The sequence below is a fragment of the Lepidochelys kempii genome, chromosome 1, assembly GCF_965140265.1.
Source record: "Lepidochelys kempii isolate rLepKem1 chromosome 1, rLepKem1.hap2, whole genome shotgun sequence".
Lineage (NCBI taxonomy): Eukaryota > Metazoa > Chordata > Testudines > Cheloniidae > Lepidochelys > Lepidochelys kempii.
The window spans coordinates 188,896,032-188,913,491 of NC_133256.1; the positions used below are offsets into that span (position 1 = coordinate 188,896,032).

Here is a 17,460-nt window from a genome sequence, read left to right on the forward strand (position 1 = left end):
AAAATAGATCCTGACAAACTAACTTGTAATATCATAAAAAAGGTTATCCAGTTTGGTTGATAAAGGTAATAGGGTTGATGCAATATACTTAGACTTCGGTAAGGTGTTTGACTTGGTACCTCATGACATTCTGATTAAAAAACGAGAGAGAGATGTAAAATTAACATGGCACACATTAAATGGATTTAAAATTGGCTAATGGATAGATCTCAAAATGGGAATTGTCATTGAGCAGATGTATTTCCAGTGGGATCTGTTCTTTTCCCTACACTATTTCACATATTTATTGATCTTTTCCCCCAAACTATTTAACATATTTATTCATGACCTGGAAGTAAACATAAAATTATCACTGATAAAGTTTGCAGATGACACAAAACCTGGGGGGATGGTAAATAATGAAGAGCACAGCTGACTGATTCAGAGTGATCTGGATCGCTTTGTAAACTGGGCGCAAGCAAACCATATGCATTTGACTATGGCTAAATGTAATTGTATACATCTAGGAACAAAGACTGCAGGCCATACTTACTGCATGGGGGACTCTATCCTGGCAAGCTGGGACTCTGAAAAAGATTTGGGAAGTGTGGTAGATAATCAAATGATCATGAACTCCCAATGTGACATTGTGGCCAAAACAGCTAATGTGATCCTTGGATGCATAAATTCTCGAGCAAGGGCAGAGAGGTTATTTTACCTCTTATATTTGGTGTGACAGCTGCTGGAATACTGTGTCCAGTTCTGGTGCCCAGAAGGTTATTGATAAAATTGGATAGAGTTCAGGAAGATCCATGAGAATAATTAAAGGATTAGAAAACATGCCTTATAGTAACAGACTCAAGCAGCTCAACCTAAAGGTTAAAGGGTGATTTGATTACAGTCTGGAAGTATCTACCTGGGAAACAAATATTTAATAATGGGCTCTCCAATCTAGCAGAGAAAGGTATCAAATGATCCAATGGCTGGAAGTTGAAGGTAGCCAAATTCAGACTGGAAATAAGCTGCACATTTTTAACAGAGAGTAATTAGTCATTGGAAAAATTTACCAAGGGTCATTGTGGAGTCTCCATCACTGTCAAGGTTCCTTCCCCACTCTGAACGCTAGGGTACAGATGCGGGGACTTGCATGAAAACCTCCTAAGCTTACTTTTACCAGCTTAGGTTAAAACTTCCCCAAGGTACAAATTAATTTTACCCTTTGCCCTTGGATTTCCACTGCCACCACCAAACTTTATCTGGGTTCCTGAAAAAAAAAACGGAGTTTGGACACGTCTTTCCCCCCAAAATCCTCCCAACCCTTGCACCCCACTTCCTGGGGAAGGTTTGGTAAAAATCCTCATCAATTTGCATAGGGTCCATGGACCCAAACCCTTGGATCTTAAGAACAATGAAAAAGCATTCAGTTTTCTTACAAGACGACTTTTAATAGAAGTAAAGGAATCACCTCTGTAAAATCAGGATGGTAGATACCTTACAGGGTAATTAGATTCAAAACACAGAGAATCCCTCTAGGCAAAACCTTAAGTTACAAAAAAGACACACAGATAGGAATATTCATTCTATTCAGCACAGCTATTTTCTCAGCCATTTAAAGAAATCATAATCTAACACATACCTAGCTAGATTACTTACTAAGTTCTAAGACTCCAATTCCTGTTCTGTCTCCGGCAAAAGCATCACACAGACAGACCCAAACACTTTGTTTTTCTCCCTCCTCCCAGCTTTTGAAAGTATCTCGTCTCCTCATTGGTCATTTTGGTCAGGTGCCAGCAAGGTTACCTTTAGCTTCTTAACCCTTTACAGGTGAGAGGATTTTTCCTCTGGCCAGGAGGGATTTTAAAGGTGTTTACCCTTCCCTTTATATTTATGACAATCACTGACCAATTTTAAATCAGGATTGGATGCTGTTCAAAAAGTTATGCTCTAGGAATTATCTTGGGGAAGTTCTATGGCCTGTGTTATACAGGAGGTCAGACTAGATGAGCACAATGGCCCCTTCTGGCCTTGGAATCTAGGAATAAGCATCTACTGGACCAGGGTCTCTCATCCTGTCCTATGGAGTGTAACATGTGACACCCTCATCTGCTTCCTTCATGCCCCAAGAGATCCAGTTTACCCTTGTTTACTCTCCATCATATTCTAGTGCAAGAAAACACTGGGGATAATTTTTCCTTTCTTCAGGGTTCTCTGACCCCTGAAACAGTTATTCATAAGCAAAAGGTTAAAGTTTCCTTTATAGAAAACAATATAAAATGTGTGCATTGTACTTCGACTGCTTCCCTGATGTACAAAATGTCTCTGTAGACTAAATCCTTACATTGTATATCTGTCTTCCTGTCAACAAATTTTCATTATGAAAGTATTCTAGGACTTTTTTTTTTTTTTTTAACAAAACAACTTGTGTTTCTTTTTTCATTAGCAGGAATGCAAGAGCATCAGGTTTGACATACTGACTCCCTGGGACCACTTCAAAGCCAGCAGAGGTGAAAGAACTCTGCATCCTCTTGTGAAAGAGTAGTTAAGTTCTGTGCAGGTTTATTTTGTGCAGGTCAGTCACATAAGACCATGGCGAAGGTCCTGTCCACCTCAGGCAGGCACCGAAAATCCTCAGGCATTACTTTGTGAGGATAGGGAATGTTGTGTCTGATGGCCTCTAGCCAAAATTTCCTCTCTTCTTCACCGTACAGCAAGGTCTGTGCGAGTTGGCTGCTGCCCTTCACCCCAAAAGCAGATGCATTTCTGCCATGTCGTTATATAGAAGGTTAAGTCCTTTTGGAATATTCAAGATGAAACAATATATAAATAAGATATTATGGAAGCTTCATGATCTGGAATACATTTGCCTCTGTAGACTTATACATTAATGGGCTCCACATGGGTCCAGATGCCAGAGGTTTGTGCAAGCAGATATAACTGCAGGCTTGGGCCATACTGGATATTGTCCTAGTCACAAATTAAACCTCAAATTTAATGATCGTTTGACAGCATCTGGTATACCAGTTCACAACTCTAAATCCAGGCTACTTGGACAAATATTTGGCACAGATGCATGAGTACAGTGTATTAAAAATAAATAAGAATTTGTCAATATGGCTTACAAATGCCACCTAGACTACGTTTTTTTTAATTTAGCTACATACATAGGCCCCCATGCTTTCCCCCTTGCTGGAAGTACTAAAAGTTCATGTGGCTGGACACCAGCAACCAGAGTGAACTCATCGGAAATGACATTGGCCAGTTCACTTATATCTACAGGCAGAACATTACTGCAGGAGTTTAGGATATGACTGATTACATCACTGTTTTCTGCCTTCGAGAGAGTGCACGTAGAATAGACCACAGATCCTCCAGGACACAAGGCTTTAATGGCAGACCTGTAAGTAACCAAAAAAACCCAAATTTAGATCTCTCAGAGTTATTAAACATAACCAAATGGGGGAGGAGGGGACCACCAAAAAAAACCCCAAAAACACCACACCTACAGGAAATAAACCTTCATCAAATTGTCATAACTGAGCATTTCATTGATAATCAGATAATTACCTGTGTTATGTTCTGCTCTCTCATTTAAGTGTGTATTTTCAAAGTACCCTATGATATTCTTAAAGGCATATAATAATTTACAAGTAGCATTTTAATATATGATTCCAAGCGTACTTCAGAATGATCATCTTACCAACGCTTAACCAGTACTCTTTGGACCTGATTTTCTAATGGGCATGCACAACTGCAAGTGTTGTGATTGTGCATACAAACTGGGTGACAGAACATACAAATGGCCAGCTAAATACCTAGCTGGCCATTTGCACATGCAGACACCAAAATGAACATGTAACTGGAGTAACAGCACAGAATTATTAGGCTTGCAGTTTGGCATGCATTTCTGCAAATCAGACTTCCTGCTTTACTTGAAAGGTACCCTACTACTGTATCATCTTACAATCTCCCTATGATGGGTCAATAACTCTGTTTAGTAACATATTTTGGGGCTGATCCAGAAGCTTTTCCATGTATTTAACAGCTGCAAGATTGGGTCCTTAATCAGCAAATGCTTTGTCTAATCAAATGTCTCTAATTGCATGAAAGCTAAACGTTAAAATGCACAATCGCTCTGTTGACAAAAATAAAACCATAGCAATTACATACAATCTCAATGTTACAAATGGCATCTGTTATTTTTCTTCAACCTCCAAACACAAGAAAAAGAAATAGGGACCCTGTTTGCTTTCAATTAAAGCAGACATCTTATTAAGGGGGAGGAAAATACAACACAATAATTTCTTAAAACGCTGAAAGGAGATCTGTGAGGCACATTCAACTACCACAGAGTAAATGTTATGGGAGCAAGGGGAAAAAAGCCATGCTACAATACAACCTATTTTTTCCAATCCTGTAGCATTCTTCATACCTAGCATCCTTAAATGTTTAAGAGAGTGACTTTTGTTGGTAAAGCTGTTGTCCTAAAACCATCTCTCTTCTAGCAATTTTCACCCGAAAGGATCCTAAGAATGATTTAGAAACGGATATGTAAACAGATCACTTCAGTCACTACTGGAATATGGCCACCTCTGGGTGAAAAGTGCCCACTTCAGTAGTTGGCAATACTAAACGCAAGTTTACTGAAGCATACCCTTCTCATTTGAAAAGGCAGCTGAATGCAATTAGTCAACGTGGAACAAAGTCCTCAACATTTCCAGAGGGCTATGCAAATATTAATGCATTTGAGTGGTCAGGACGCAGTTTTATAGCTCCTCTGGAAGACTGCACCTGCAGAGACAGCACTTTCTAGGACCACGCTGGCCTACTGACTCAGTCGTGATCCAGTAGGAAGAACGCTGCCGCCGCCACCACCTAATCCTGTGTAACACCATGGAGTTCCTTCCAGAGATCTCCTGCAAAACAGGCTTAACCAGACCGTGCTTCACTTTTGAGATCTGATGGGATAGGTCATATTAGAATATATATTTAATCCGCAGAAGATATTTTGAAAAAGTGGGAGTAAGCGATGTATGATGTCTCTAAGAAACAGTTATAACAACGTGGGGAAAAAGGGTTTCAACCATTTCTCTTTTAAAATACTGCTCTTGTAGTGTCATGGAAGAATAAAGTCATATTTTTGGTTTCCTGGCTTTTCATACAAAACATAATGATATTTATATCCTAGGAGCATACTTAAAACACTATTCAGCTAGATGCTTTGTTTGAAGAGGAAGTTAAAATGAGAGGTATAATTTCACTCTAGACCAATGGGGGGAGCTGTTCAGGGCAGCTCCCACTTGGCAGAAAAGTAATGCCACTTCGGAATGAGAACAGGTGGAGAAAGGAAACCGGACCTTGAAGAAAAGAACGGGCTTTCAACTTGATTGGGGGAGTTTCCCCCTTTATTGGTGAAACCTCAGTAAAGAGAAGCCCAATCCAAACCAGGTTCAGGATAAGTCAAGGGTTAGAGGAGCTCTGCAAGGAAAGGAAAGCCCTGCTCAAGGAAGCGAAGGAGGCACCAGAGAGAGCAACTCTTTCAGTGATTGTTATTACAGTAAAGTTCTGTTCAGCTTCCCAAGTGAGTGGGTGTTGCTGAGTATTCCTGCCAACCCTCCTTTCTGTTCAGAGTGCAATATTCACTCCCTTCCTCCCACAAATCCTATTTAGATTTGTTGCCAGAACGAACACATGGCTTCCTGTAGTTTAATCTAATGCAGTGCTAGCAAACCTGCCATTTCTGCACATCATTCTTAGCAGGAAAATAGGGACGTGAAGCGCCCGTGCTGGCGCCAAACACATTGCGACTTCTCTGTCCTTTCTCTCTCACCCCACCCATTTGCCTCTTCACCCTCCTCTTCTCTCTGCATCTGTCTCCATTCTCTCACCATCCTATTGTCTGTAAAAGAAATGGGGCAATGTTTAGGCCAGCCAAGCCACCAGAGTGCACCTGGACGAGTGGAGCACAGCTCACTGGAAAGCAGGGCAGGTAGCCAGCAACACACATTTGACTCCACAAATAAGCACGTTGAGGGGAGTGCTGTAAATTAAGTAATATTCTTTCCTGCTTAAGGACAAGTTAGACCAGGTGCTTTAGTGCCTCTGTTGGCTGCCTGTTCTGCTTTGTTTTCATTCTAGCATTTGCAATTTATCTTTCTGAAAGGAGTTAGTTAAGGCTCAGTTGGTAGGACTGTCTTCTAATCCAAAAGACTTTGTGATAAAGTCTCTCCTCAGAATTCAGGCTAATGTCTGACACTACAGCACAGTATTTTGAGAGGAGGTAGCACTGCTCACAGAGAACTCAGTCACTAAAAATCAAGTCCTGTCAGATGCTCAGTGCCCTCATCTACTGATACAATCAATGGCTGATCAAAAATAAAAATAAAAAAAGATAAGGCAGCGAAGGCACTTGTCACCTGTCATGAGGTGCTCTGCACCTTTAAGAAACGGGCTCCAAATCTACAGACATAATAGCATAGTTCACTTATACATCTACTACTTATTTCTAAAAATGTATGATTAAAATGGAAGCAATGTCTGGAGGGCCCTAAAAATACTTTGGTGAAAATGAAATTAAAGTACATTGCTTTAAAACAATCAGACTGCGATCATATTTGCTCCCAGCAATGCAGTTTCCTTTAATTATATTTCTTAAAACATCATAAGTCAACCTTTAGTAAAAACTTAACTATTAAAATATAAAACTAGTTACACTAATTGTGTTTTCAAAAATTTAAATCCAAGTTCATGTATTCACCATACCAGATTAAAAGTAGTATAAATTTGCACATAATTGAAATGGCTTGGAATTGAAGCTTTACTTCTTTATATTGAAGCCCTAGTTCAGTACAGGAGCAACTGCTACTTTAAGCCTTATTTTGACCTAAACTTTAAAGTAATCCAATATACATTCCTGTAAGACTATTTGTTTAAAAAGTCGTAAGAAAGACACCTGTGACTGCTTATTAACAAGGACGGGCAATTGTTAACAGGAGACTCTGTAGTACTTTTGTTGCACGTAATATCCCCATTTTTGTTCTATAGACAAGAGAAACTGTTAATAGCACTAACATTTAAATGCCTACTAACAAATCACTGCTATCAAAAGATGACCTGCACAGCAGCCTGCAAAGGCAGCTTCCTAGTTTGCCAAGTAGGTGCCTAAAATAATTACACTACTTCGGAAGAGCCAGCTTTTTGGGGCTTCAGAGGCTAACAAGCCGTTGAGCATGGAAATGTACCTATATTTAGGATGCTAAAGAAAGTAGCATGGTAAGTTGCTGAGGCTCAATTTTATCCTTTAACATGCTTCATTCACAATTTCCAGGCCTACTCAGAGATATCCTCTTCCAGGTAGCTACCACTTTCAGGTAAATAATGCACATCTGTAGGTGTATAGGAAGAGAAGCTGCAAAAGATGCCATTAGGTTTTATAACAGGAGGAGAACAAGCCGAGAAGGAAGGAAGAGAGGCACTGAGGAAGAAAATAAAATGTTTAGAGGCAAAAATAAATCCTTCCCTGGGTGTCATATGTTACTTTACAAGATATCGTAATAGTACAATTTATGGGACCCACTGTGATATCAAATACTCACAACCATTTAATCATGTTTTCAATCACTAAAGGACTGGGACATGGCAAATTAGATTTGAGGGAGACTGGCAGATATGTCTGTGGAAGTTTGTGTGATGCTTGCCCACACTATGCATGGCTTAAATAGTGATATCAACCTTGCTGGATAAATAAATTACAATATTTCCAAGACAGACATATGTAATAGTCAGGGCATAGCTGTATACCATTTTTCAGATGGATGTTTAGCAAACCCAGGTACAACTCTCATGCAATTAAGAGGAGTGTAAATTCCTCTATGGTAGAAATTATGCATTTACAAAGAATTCATTGTCACTCATTTTTTACTGAATATCTCTTTCGAGACAGATTTACTAACATGCATATTGAATTACAGCAGCCAGAGGTGGAAAAGACCTATTAAGGTCATCTAATCTGACCCCCTGCCAGTGCAGGGTTGATGGATGTGATTTTGAAAAACTACATCGTATTCTAACACATACTTAATGTTTTCTTTGGTCGAAGTCTCAAGATTCACATTAAATGTAACAGGAGAGGAAACTGACACTTAAAAATTAAATTAGAAATAAAGAAAAACAGAGCAATAAGATTACTTCAGTATCTCAAAAAATAAAAAGATCTGTTGTAGAGACATGCGTTCAATGACTCTAATACTTAAATGTCACAAAAACTTTGGCGTTATCTAATGCCAAAAGGTGGGCATTTCACACTAAAAGTAAATTAAACAATGTGATAGGCTGCCATTTTATCCCTTTTTTTAAAAAATGGCATTACAAACCCAGCCTTTTATAAAACAGACATATAAGTGGATATCAAAACAATATAATATTTCGTATTACCAATCCCACGTCCCCAGATGGCTCTTTCTGTGCATGATTATATGTTCTACATCTTTTTGGAAGGGTCAGTATTAATATCACTAATTTAACCATTTTCAGTGTTAAAAGAAAGATTATATGGGTTTCAGGGCAAGTTACAAAAAATGTAACATTTCAACAGTGCCATCTTTTGGTCACTAAGCAGAAAATTGATTTTTCTGGTTTTGATCAGGAAAAAAAAAAGCAAGGAATCGCTTCTAAACCATTCATGCAGCAAAGAATCTGAAGTCACATTTAATTCATCCACACCCCTTCTCATTTGAGATGAATCAGACCATGCATTCCCTTCCCCCATTTCTTTAAAAATCAAACTGAGCCCAGTCCTCCCCAGAGTCATGTCAGTTATATCCCATAGTTTTTCCAAAATCAAGCTGTCAAGGCCAGGGAAATTCCGTGTGTCTACAATACCTAATTCACAATATATTGTGATGACAGCAAGGCATGGGGATGGCATGACATCAGTACAAGTATTCTCTCTGTGTCCCAAGCATGATGCTTTCCTCTCTCCTCATTACAGTGAGCTTTGCTGCCATATAGAGACAATGCTGTTCCAAACAATAATTAAGATAAAAAAAGAAGTTATATCAAGTAATTTTTTTTAAAAAGGAAAATCTCACCTGTTTTGTTTTCCCCAGCAGCCTGAACACTTTGAAAGACAACAGGCCCCTATTATTCTGAGGCAAGCCTGGAGATGATCCTCTTGCTAACAGAGAGCTACTGTATGTCATTTATAACACCAGAAATACAGAAGCCCTGTAATAGAGGCCGACTACCTGTTTCCTTCTTGCTCGCATGCCGGTTTAACCATCAGAATTGTAACAATCAGCTGTGTAACATTCAGATATTTTATTTCCATATTAAATGTCACACCTGGTTTGCAAGTTCCCACTCTGGGTTTCCATGCTGCCATCATTACAAGTGGCAGTGCTATTTTTAGCAAGACAGCCCCTACCAGCAGGAGGCATTCCACATATGCCACAGTCACAAAACTTTAATACTCTAGTCATGTAATCGTAATGGAAATGGCTTCTTCTCTTGCAAACTTTCAAATGCCTGAGCTGAATGAATGTTCTTTTTTATGCCAACAACTTAGTTCCCTAATTAAAAAACACCATGTTCGTTTACAGCCCAAGCAGCACTTCCTCAACAAGGGAAGGGAGAACAAAAGACTCACAAAATCTCCTAGGGACTTCATCCTGCAGCCCTAATTATTCCAGGCAGCACTACAGGTGGGATATTAAAAAGCCCCAAAGGGAGTTAGAGCTGGTCAGGAATTTTCTGACAAACAGATTTTCCTCAGAAAATGCCAATGTGTCAAACACAAAATGTTCAGTTTCAACAAAATTCCAATGAAACACATGCAGGGCTCTGTCACAAACTTGTCTGATTTCCTGCCAGCTTGCTCGGGGACCCTGGGCTTCCAGGGTCCACAGCTCTAAAGGAAATGGGTGACATGATGCATTACTGCAATAAGACACTCATATTTATGCTTCTAAGTCACATAGCGGCTTTTGAAAATCCCTCTCTATAATGATCAATGTCAGGATTTTCTATAAGAAAAATTCATATGTATCCACTTAGCTATGCAGTCAGTTTTCAAGTACAGTGAAACTTACAGTTTATAAGGATAAACTAGATTTTTCAGTCTTTTCATACTGAAAAACAAAGATGCTAACCTTCCATTCTTTTCTCTTTTTCTACTAAACTTAGGACAAGTGAAAAGCAGCAAACTGACACCCCAGGAGACTGAAAACTCCACGGTACAATCCTGCCCACGTGCTCTATCCATGCACTGAAACACCACCGCTGACACCCATGGGTATATCAACACAGCAATTAAAACCCCGCGGCTGGCACGTGCCGGCTGACTCAGGCTCCTGGGGCTCAAGCTCAGGGGCTGTTTAACTGTGGTGTAGATATTCAGACTTGAGCTGGAGCCCAGGCTCTAGAACCCCGCAAGGTGGGAGGGTTCCCAAGCTTTTAATTGCTGTGTAGATGTACCCCATACATTTTGTTCACCCTCCAGATGCGTTCAGTTCTTGGCCTCTCTGCTGAGACTAACAGTAGTGCCAAATTAATGCCAATTATGATATTTTTGTGACAAACACACACTTGTTCATTAGGAAATTAACCAATTCCTATTTAAACACATCACTGAACGGCCTTTAGACAGTAATACAGTAGCTTTGATGTCACTCCTGACTTCAGCTGGACTTGAATGGAAGGGCTAAAGGTGAAGAGCCCTGTATCCAACTGCTACTCTCTTGAGCTACTCAAACGACTGAGATACAGACCTTGTGAAATATATTTATTTTCTGGAGTAAATTCACTGCTGTTAATTGTCACTTATAGTAGTTTTACCCTGGCTACACTGGGGTTTGTGCTGGTGCAGATACACTGATGACAGTTCGCTGATGGCTAAAATAAGAGCAAATCCCCACTGGAGATAAGACCTTATCTGGTTAACTGAGTGAAAGATGACTTCAAGAGGACTACTCATTTGCTTAAAATTAAGGACATGCTTAAGTGGTTTACTGCATGAGGACCATAGCCATCATCTGATCAAAGAGGGACAACTAACTGTAAGGAAAGGCTGGTGTGAAACGGATACAGTAGAACCGCAGAGTTAATGAACACCAGAGCTACAAACTGACTGGTCAATCACACACCTAAAATGGAACCAGAAGTACATAATCAGGCAGCAGCAGAGACAAAAAAAAAAAGAGCAAATACAGTACAGTACTGTGTAAAACAAACTACTAAAAAAATAAAGGGAAAGTTTAAAAAAATATTTGACAAGCATATTTCTGTGCTTGTTTCATTTAAATTAAGATGGTTAAAAGCAGCATTTTTCTTTTGCGTGGTAAAGTTTCAAACCTGTATTAAGTGAATGTTCAGTTGTAAACTTTGGAAAGAACCATGTTTTGTTCAGAGTTATCAATATTTCAGAGTTACGAAGAGCCTCCATTCCCAAGGTGTTCGTAATTCTGAAGTTCTACTGTACATGTAATCAGAGAAATCGTGTGACCCTCTTTAGCAACATATGAAAGAAGAGTTCAATCTCTGTACAAAACACTAGAAGGCAGCAACAAATAGCAAGACTTTTTTTAAAAAACAAGAGGCTTACAAAAAATGTGAAAGTGAAAAAAAAAACAGTTTTTCTCTTAAGTTTAAATAAAGCATCAGGTGAAATACTCACCTTAGTTAGGACCGGGTTTAGTGATCTGTGTACCTTGTACTGCCCAATGCAATTAAATGAGTGAGTTATAACTCCCAGAAAAAAAGATCAGAAATTAAAACAGTCAACCTTTTCTGCATTACTGGATGCTGCTCTAGTAAAATAAAGTATTTTACCTATTCACATAGAGACAGAAAATCCATCTCCCCTCTGTCTGAACAGAAAGCATGATAAAAAATGACAATGAGTGGAAAGCAGCACTGTAGTTTATTTCCAATCTTGTTAAGAAAATTCACCACCTCAATGGAAACGTGGAAATAACCTAGAAATTTTGAGGGGGGAAATATATCTGGTAATGTACAACATTTACTACATATTAAATGCCCTTTTTCATTAAAAATGAATAAATTCTTCAGTGAGACCACATCACTATTTTTCAACTGCTGGAGAAAGCAGATAAACATATAATAGCTGTGTTTTGAAAAGCAGTAGTCTGCTCATTCTCTTTCAGAGGAAAGAACATTTTCAAAAGGCTGGACTCAAGGGGACAGTGCAGGTTAGGTGGTATATTAGGTTACTGTACTAGAGATTCACCTGGAGAACGGTGCTGAAAATCCTATCTTATGGCACATGGGCAAATGATGAACTCATCCTAGTCCACCCATTTGTTTAGATCTCTAAGCCATTATTTAGCAATCTCTGCTCAGGAGAAGCCTAAGACTGAAGCAGCAAGAGTAACACAGACCAGAAGCTTTGTGAGGAAGCTTGTGCAGCATTTACCTATTTGTACCTGCATTTACCTAATGCTATTAATTCCCTATTTTTCTGAATTCACTCTTTTAAGTGAAAGCATGTGTATGCAAACTTACAGAAACAAGAAGTACAAGTGGTTTTGGTAACCTCCTGGCTTCCAAAAAGAGAGGCTAACCGAAACCATTTAAAATACCATATGATTACCAACATTCCTACTAACATTGAAGTTATACACACACACAGGCACATACACAATACTGCACTACAGCACTTCCGTTGCACAACAGTAATACTAAAAATACATATTATGGAGTACCTGTCACAGTTCCAGAGTTAAGGTTGAATAGTGCACTGCAATTCAAACACTTCATTACATACAAAGAATACAGCGTGTCCTCTCCAAAATTTCAGCTCTTATCCTGAATACAAGATGAATTTTCCAGAAGTTTACAAATAAATCAATGAGTGACTTAAAATTAAAATAAGACCTTTAAGAAATTTAGCATTCTCTGTCAAAACATTTTTCGAACAATCTGAATAAGACAGACTCTTCAAACTTCCAATATAGTTAAAATGCACTGAAATCCTGATCATTGGCTACATTTTTAAAAGGATTACCAATCAATTTTGGCCCAAACAACCTTAGCTCTGCTGTGCAATGACATCATAAAGCAAAAAGGGGTGGGGGGGGGAGAAAATCATATTTGCCTTTAAAAATCAGTTCTCTCATCTGGGCCTGCAAACACTACTATACAGTAATCATAATTGTATGGTCATTACAAGTCGTTACTACAAGGAGGAGTTACAATTGTTTGGCTCTGCATTTCTATACCTTAATTTGAAAGTTGATTTAAAAAAAAATCACAAATTTTGGGCCAAATTTGATCTCACAGTATTAATTTATTTCATTTGCATTTCATCCATTTTATTATTATTCTCTTTCCTTCTATAGTTCATAATTACCGCTAAACAATGTAAATGCTCAGCCTTTACATAGAACTAATTAATCCTAATAAAATCTCTGAAGCAGGTAGGTATTTATCCCTGTTTTACAATTTGGGAAACTGAGGCAGACACTTTAAACAACTTGCTCAAGATCAATGGAAAAGTCTCCATGGAGACAGGATTTGAACTCAGTTCCACAATCTTAGTCACACACAAGCTGTCAGAACAAGTAATTGACAATGAGTAGACCAGTATTCTCTTATTATTGCTGCCACTGAATTGCTGACCCACCTTGCACAAGTCACTTAGCTTCTCCCTGACACTGTTTCATCCTTTTTCTTGATGGGGTGTTGTGAGAATTCATTAGTGTTTGTAAAGCATCCTGAGATAAAAGATACTATAGAAATCCAAAACATTATTAAACCATTTACTGAACTCACTGAGACTATGCACACGCTTAACTACCTTGCTGAATTAGGCTCTTAATCCTTGACATGCCCCTGACAACAGGAGCCTAATAAAAATGATTTACTCTCTAAATTCCAAAATCCAGACAAGTGAAAAATTACAGTGCATATGTTGTTGAATTTACAGTCTGATTGAGCCCATTGGAAGGAAAGATATATTAATATTTTTCTACTGGAAGTTACAGATCAAAAATATATTGTCCTCACAAATCCAAATGTTTGTTGCTGCTACTGTTTGAAGCTAGTTCACTGCACATTCAGCAGATGTGATGTTTTTCTCTTGTGGATTTAGGGATAACTGTATTCAATATAATTGGGGGTGACAGGCACTTTTTTGGCTTGCTTTTAAAAACCAGGTTCCTGCTGTCAAGAGTTTTCTACATCAGGATTATAATCCAGAATGATTTATACAAATTTGGAAAATTTCAGTGAATGATGTATGCTTCCTTTTGCTAGAAGTTCACAAATTAGATTTTACATGTCAAATATTGAAAAGAGAAAACCGAAGGAGGTCAGTGTTTCAAATGTGATTGATTTCTTCAAAGGAAATGGGTGACATGATGCATTACTGCAATAAGACACTCATATTTCTGTTATCAATCATAGGTTTCTGGAAGGCCTTTTTTCTCTGGAAGTCATGCAAAAGTATCTTACACTGTTCCTATGGAGCCTTCCATAAAAAAACACTCTTTAAAAAAAAACCGTTACTTTATTCCTCTCTCAATTTGCCTTGACAGCTGGATACTTCTGAAGTGAATCATTGTGCGCATTTAAAAGTTTAGTGTTTGATCAATAGCTATAAAACAATACACAGCTGCAGAAACTATTTTTTGGAAAGAAAAATAATTCTTCTTTAACCCAGCTCCAAAACATGTTCATTTTATTATACTGTCTTGCATTATTTAATTGTTCGTTTAATCTTTTAAAAATTATTTTCTAACACACATATACAAGGACAACAGTTGTATTAATAGTAAACCAATAGGAAAAAATATTAATTTTCATGTGGTTAGAGGCAAAAACTAAATTGCTGCTAAAATAATAAACTTTCAGGACTATTCCTTTTTCAACAAAATATAGTCAAACCAAATCTGAAAGGTATTGTCAAGGCTGAATCCCCACTCTGTCACTCCGAGTGCAGAAAGTGGGGGCCCGCAAGGATTCTAAAAATTAACACTTGCCACTCCGGGTTTGTATTAAACTCCCAAGGTTACAGCTTTTCTCTGGCCTGGGCTTGGTAAACGCTGTCACCACCCAAATGCAAAAAAATCCCTTGGACTCAGGAAGGAGCATTTGGGAATTCCTCCCTGTGGGGTACCTTCAAGCCCTTTCACACACACACCTCCGGGGAAGAGCTGAGAAAGACAACAAAGGAAATTAGCTGTTACCACCAGCTAATCAAACAGCATATGCACAAATCTCTTAGGACACCAAAAATCCAATCCTGTTCCTAAAAAGGGTGAATTTTATTAAAAACAGAAAGAAAGAAAATACATCTGGAACTTTGGCTTTTGCTAGATTTTAAAAGAGCAATTCCAAAAGTCAAGCACCCAAAATAGCTTTCTTGGGGGTTCAGTTTAAAGGTTACAACCAAACAAAAGCATCTGGGGTTAGCACAGAGGAATCCACAAGCCAATAAGAAATAACCCTAATCGCATCTTTTTAGACATTTCCTAATTTTCCTTACATATCGGCGGCTCCAGCTAAGTAGGTTCCAGGTATAAATTGATAACCTATAACAGGGGCGGGCAAATTTTTGGCCTGTGGGCCACATCAGGTTTCTGAAATTGTATGGAGGGCTGGTTAGGGGAGGCTGTGCCTCCCCAAACAGACAGGCATGGCCCAGCCCCTGCCCCCTACCCGACCCCCACGCTTCTCGCCCCCTGACAGCCCCCGGACTCCCCGCCTTAACTGCCCCCCACCACCCCATTCAACCCCCCCCTCCTTCCTGACTGCCCCCTCCTGGACCCCTGCCCCATACACACCCTCCACTCCCTGTCCCCTGACGGCCCCCCGCCGCCCCATCCAACCCCTCCTCTCCTTCTTGACTGCCTCCCCGGGACTCCTGCCCCCATTCAACTCCCGTTCCACACCCTCTGAGTGCCCCAACCCCTATCCACGCCCCTGACCACCCCCTGCCCTCTATCCAACCCCCCCCCCGTGCTGCTCCCTGCCCCCTTGCCACGCTGCCTGGAGCACCAGGACAGGCAGCCGCGCCATGCAGCACAGCGCATCGGTCAGGCTGGGCTCGGCAGCCCCCCTGCCCAGAGCATTGCACCGCAGGGCGGCATGGCTGCAGGGGAGGGGGGACAGTGGGGGAGAGGCTGGGGGCAAGCCTCCCAGGCCAGGAGTTCAGGGGCCGGGCAAGATGGTCCCGCAGGCCACATGTGACCCGCGGGCCGTAGTTTGCCCACCTCTGATCTATAATCATAACTGGCTTAAAGCTGCTTACAGCATTACTGCTCCATGTCCCTGAAGCCCAGAGAACAGCAAAGGGAAAGTTTCTTTCCCAATTTTAAAAAGTTCTACCTTCCCATTGGCTCTTTTGGTCAGGTGCCCACTACTTTTCTTTTACCTGTGGGCTTGTTAACCCTTTACAAGTAAAGCAAGCAGAGAACAGACCAAGAGGGATTTTACAGCTAACTGGCTGGCTGGGTGTCCATCAAAGGGAGCTACTCTCCACCCCATGTATCACAGGTATTGTGGGGAAGCTTGCATTGCTGTTTCTCATGCTCTGGATAAAGAAAGGGCTTCAGTTTTCTATACTGCTGGCCTATATAACCTTGTAGAGGAATGAAATTCCTTTTCAAGTAAAATGTATAGCAAGCCTGATTTCGATTAAATTGCAAATTTTTACATAAACACTACAATTTGTATTGCTGTTTAACCTCTTATTTATAGGCATGTGCCTCAAACCCTGCAAAGCTATAACAATTCCACAGCAGCAGCAGACAAGCTAAAAACTTATGGTTCAAGCCTACAAACACATGCGCTCACACGGGGTAAACCTACTGAGTTCGTGTATGTAAGCGTGGACAACACTGTGCCCTTATGCTCCTCCTGGAAACCGTCCAAACAACACAAACAGAGAGGCAGAACAATCAGAGATCTAGTGTGACAACTCTAGTGGTAACCATCACTGACTGGCGTGTTTGTCATCAAATTAGCCTAAAAGTGAACTTCAAGTGATAATTCTGCTGAAAAGTAACAGAGAAAAATGCCTGATCAGAATTTCCACGATTGGACATGGATTCAGACCACTTCACTGAAAGTGGACATGGATTCTTGCCGGGTAAGCAGGCATTATAAAATGTTTTTTAAAAACAATTATAAACCATACTTAAACCTCTGCTTAAAACGGGGAATACGGCCAGAATCAAAAATACCTCTAAAGCCACAATGAACTTTTTAGGTGCTCCCTCTGTCTTTGTTTCTGTATCATAGCAGGGTGTTTTGAATCATTCTGCAAATGAGGCAAGTATTAAATGAAGATGCACTCTTAATGAAGTCAATAGAATGGCACGGACTGTACGTCAGTTGATAATTTGGACCCTGGTGTTTGTATTGCAGTTCTACATTTAAATGATTCTACATTAACTCTTATTGAACTTTAAAATTTAACAATATTACAGACTGTAGCACATTCTGCACTTACAGAGTAGGAGGAGT

The 17,460-nt window shown here is 39.7% G+C and overlaps 1 protein-coding gene across 12 annotated transcripts in view; it reads right to left on the bottom strand.

Moving 5' to 3' along the window:
* Positions 1 to 1,403: 1,403 nt before the first annotated feature.
* The window catches only part of NSUN3 (NOP2/Sun RNA methyltransferase 3), a 28,575-nt gene continuing 12,518 nt past the window's right edge, over positions 1,404 to 17,460 (bottom strand). For 10 of the 12 annotated variants that reach the window (XM_073305397.1, XM_073305497.1, XM_073305467.1 and 7 more), the window contains 2 exons: positions 3,286 to 3,374; positions 1,404 to 2,749 (listed from right to left, as the gene is read on the bottom strand). In XM_073305397.1, coding sequence (XP_073161498.1) covers positions 2,550 to 2,749; positions 3,286 to 3,374 — 289 coding nt within the window. In that variant the 3' untranslated portion in view covers positions 1,404 to 2,549. Of the gene's footprint in view, positions 3,375 to 17,460 lie in introns of all 12 variants that reach the window. The other 2 variants (XM_073305417.1, XM_073305407.1) reach the window with 2 other exon arrangements.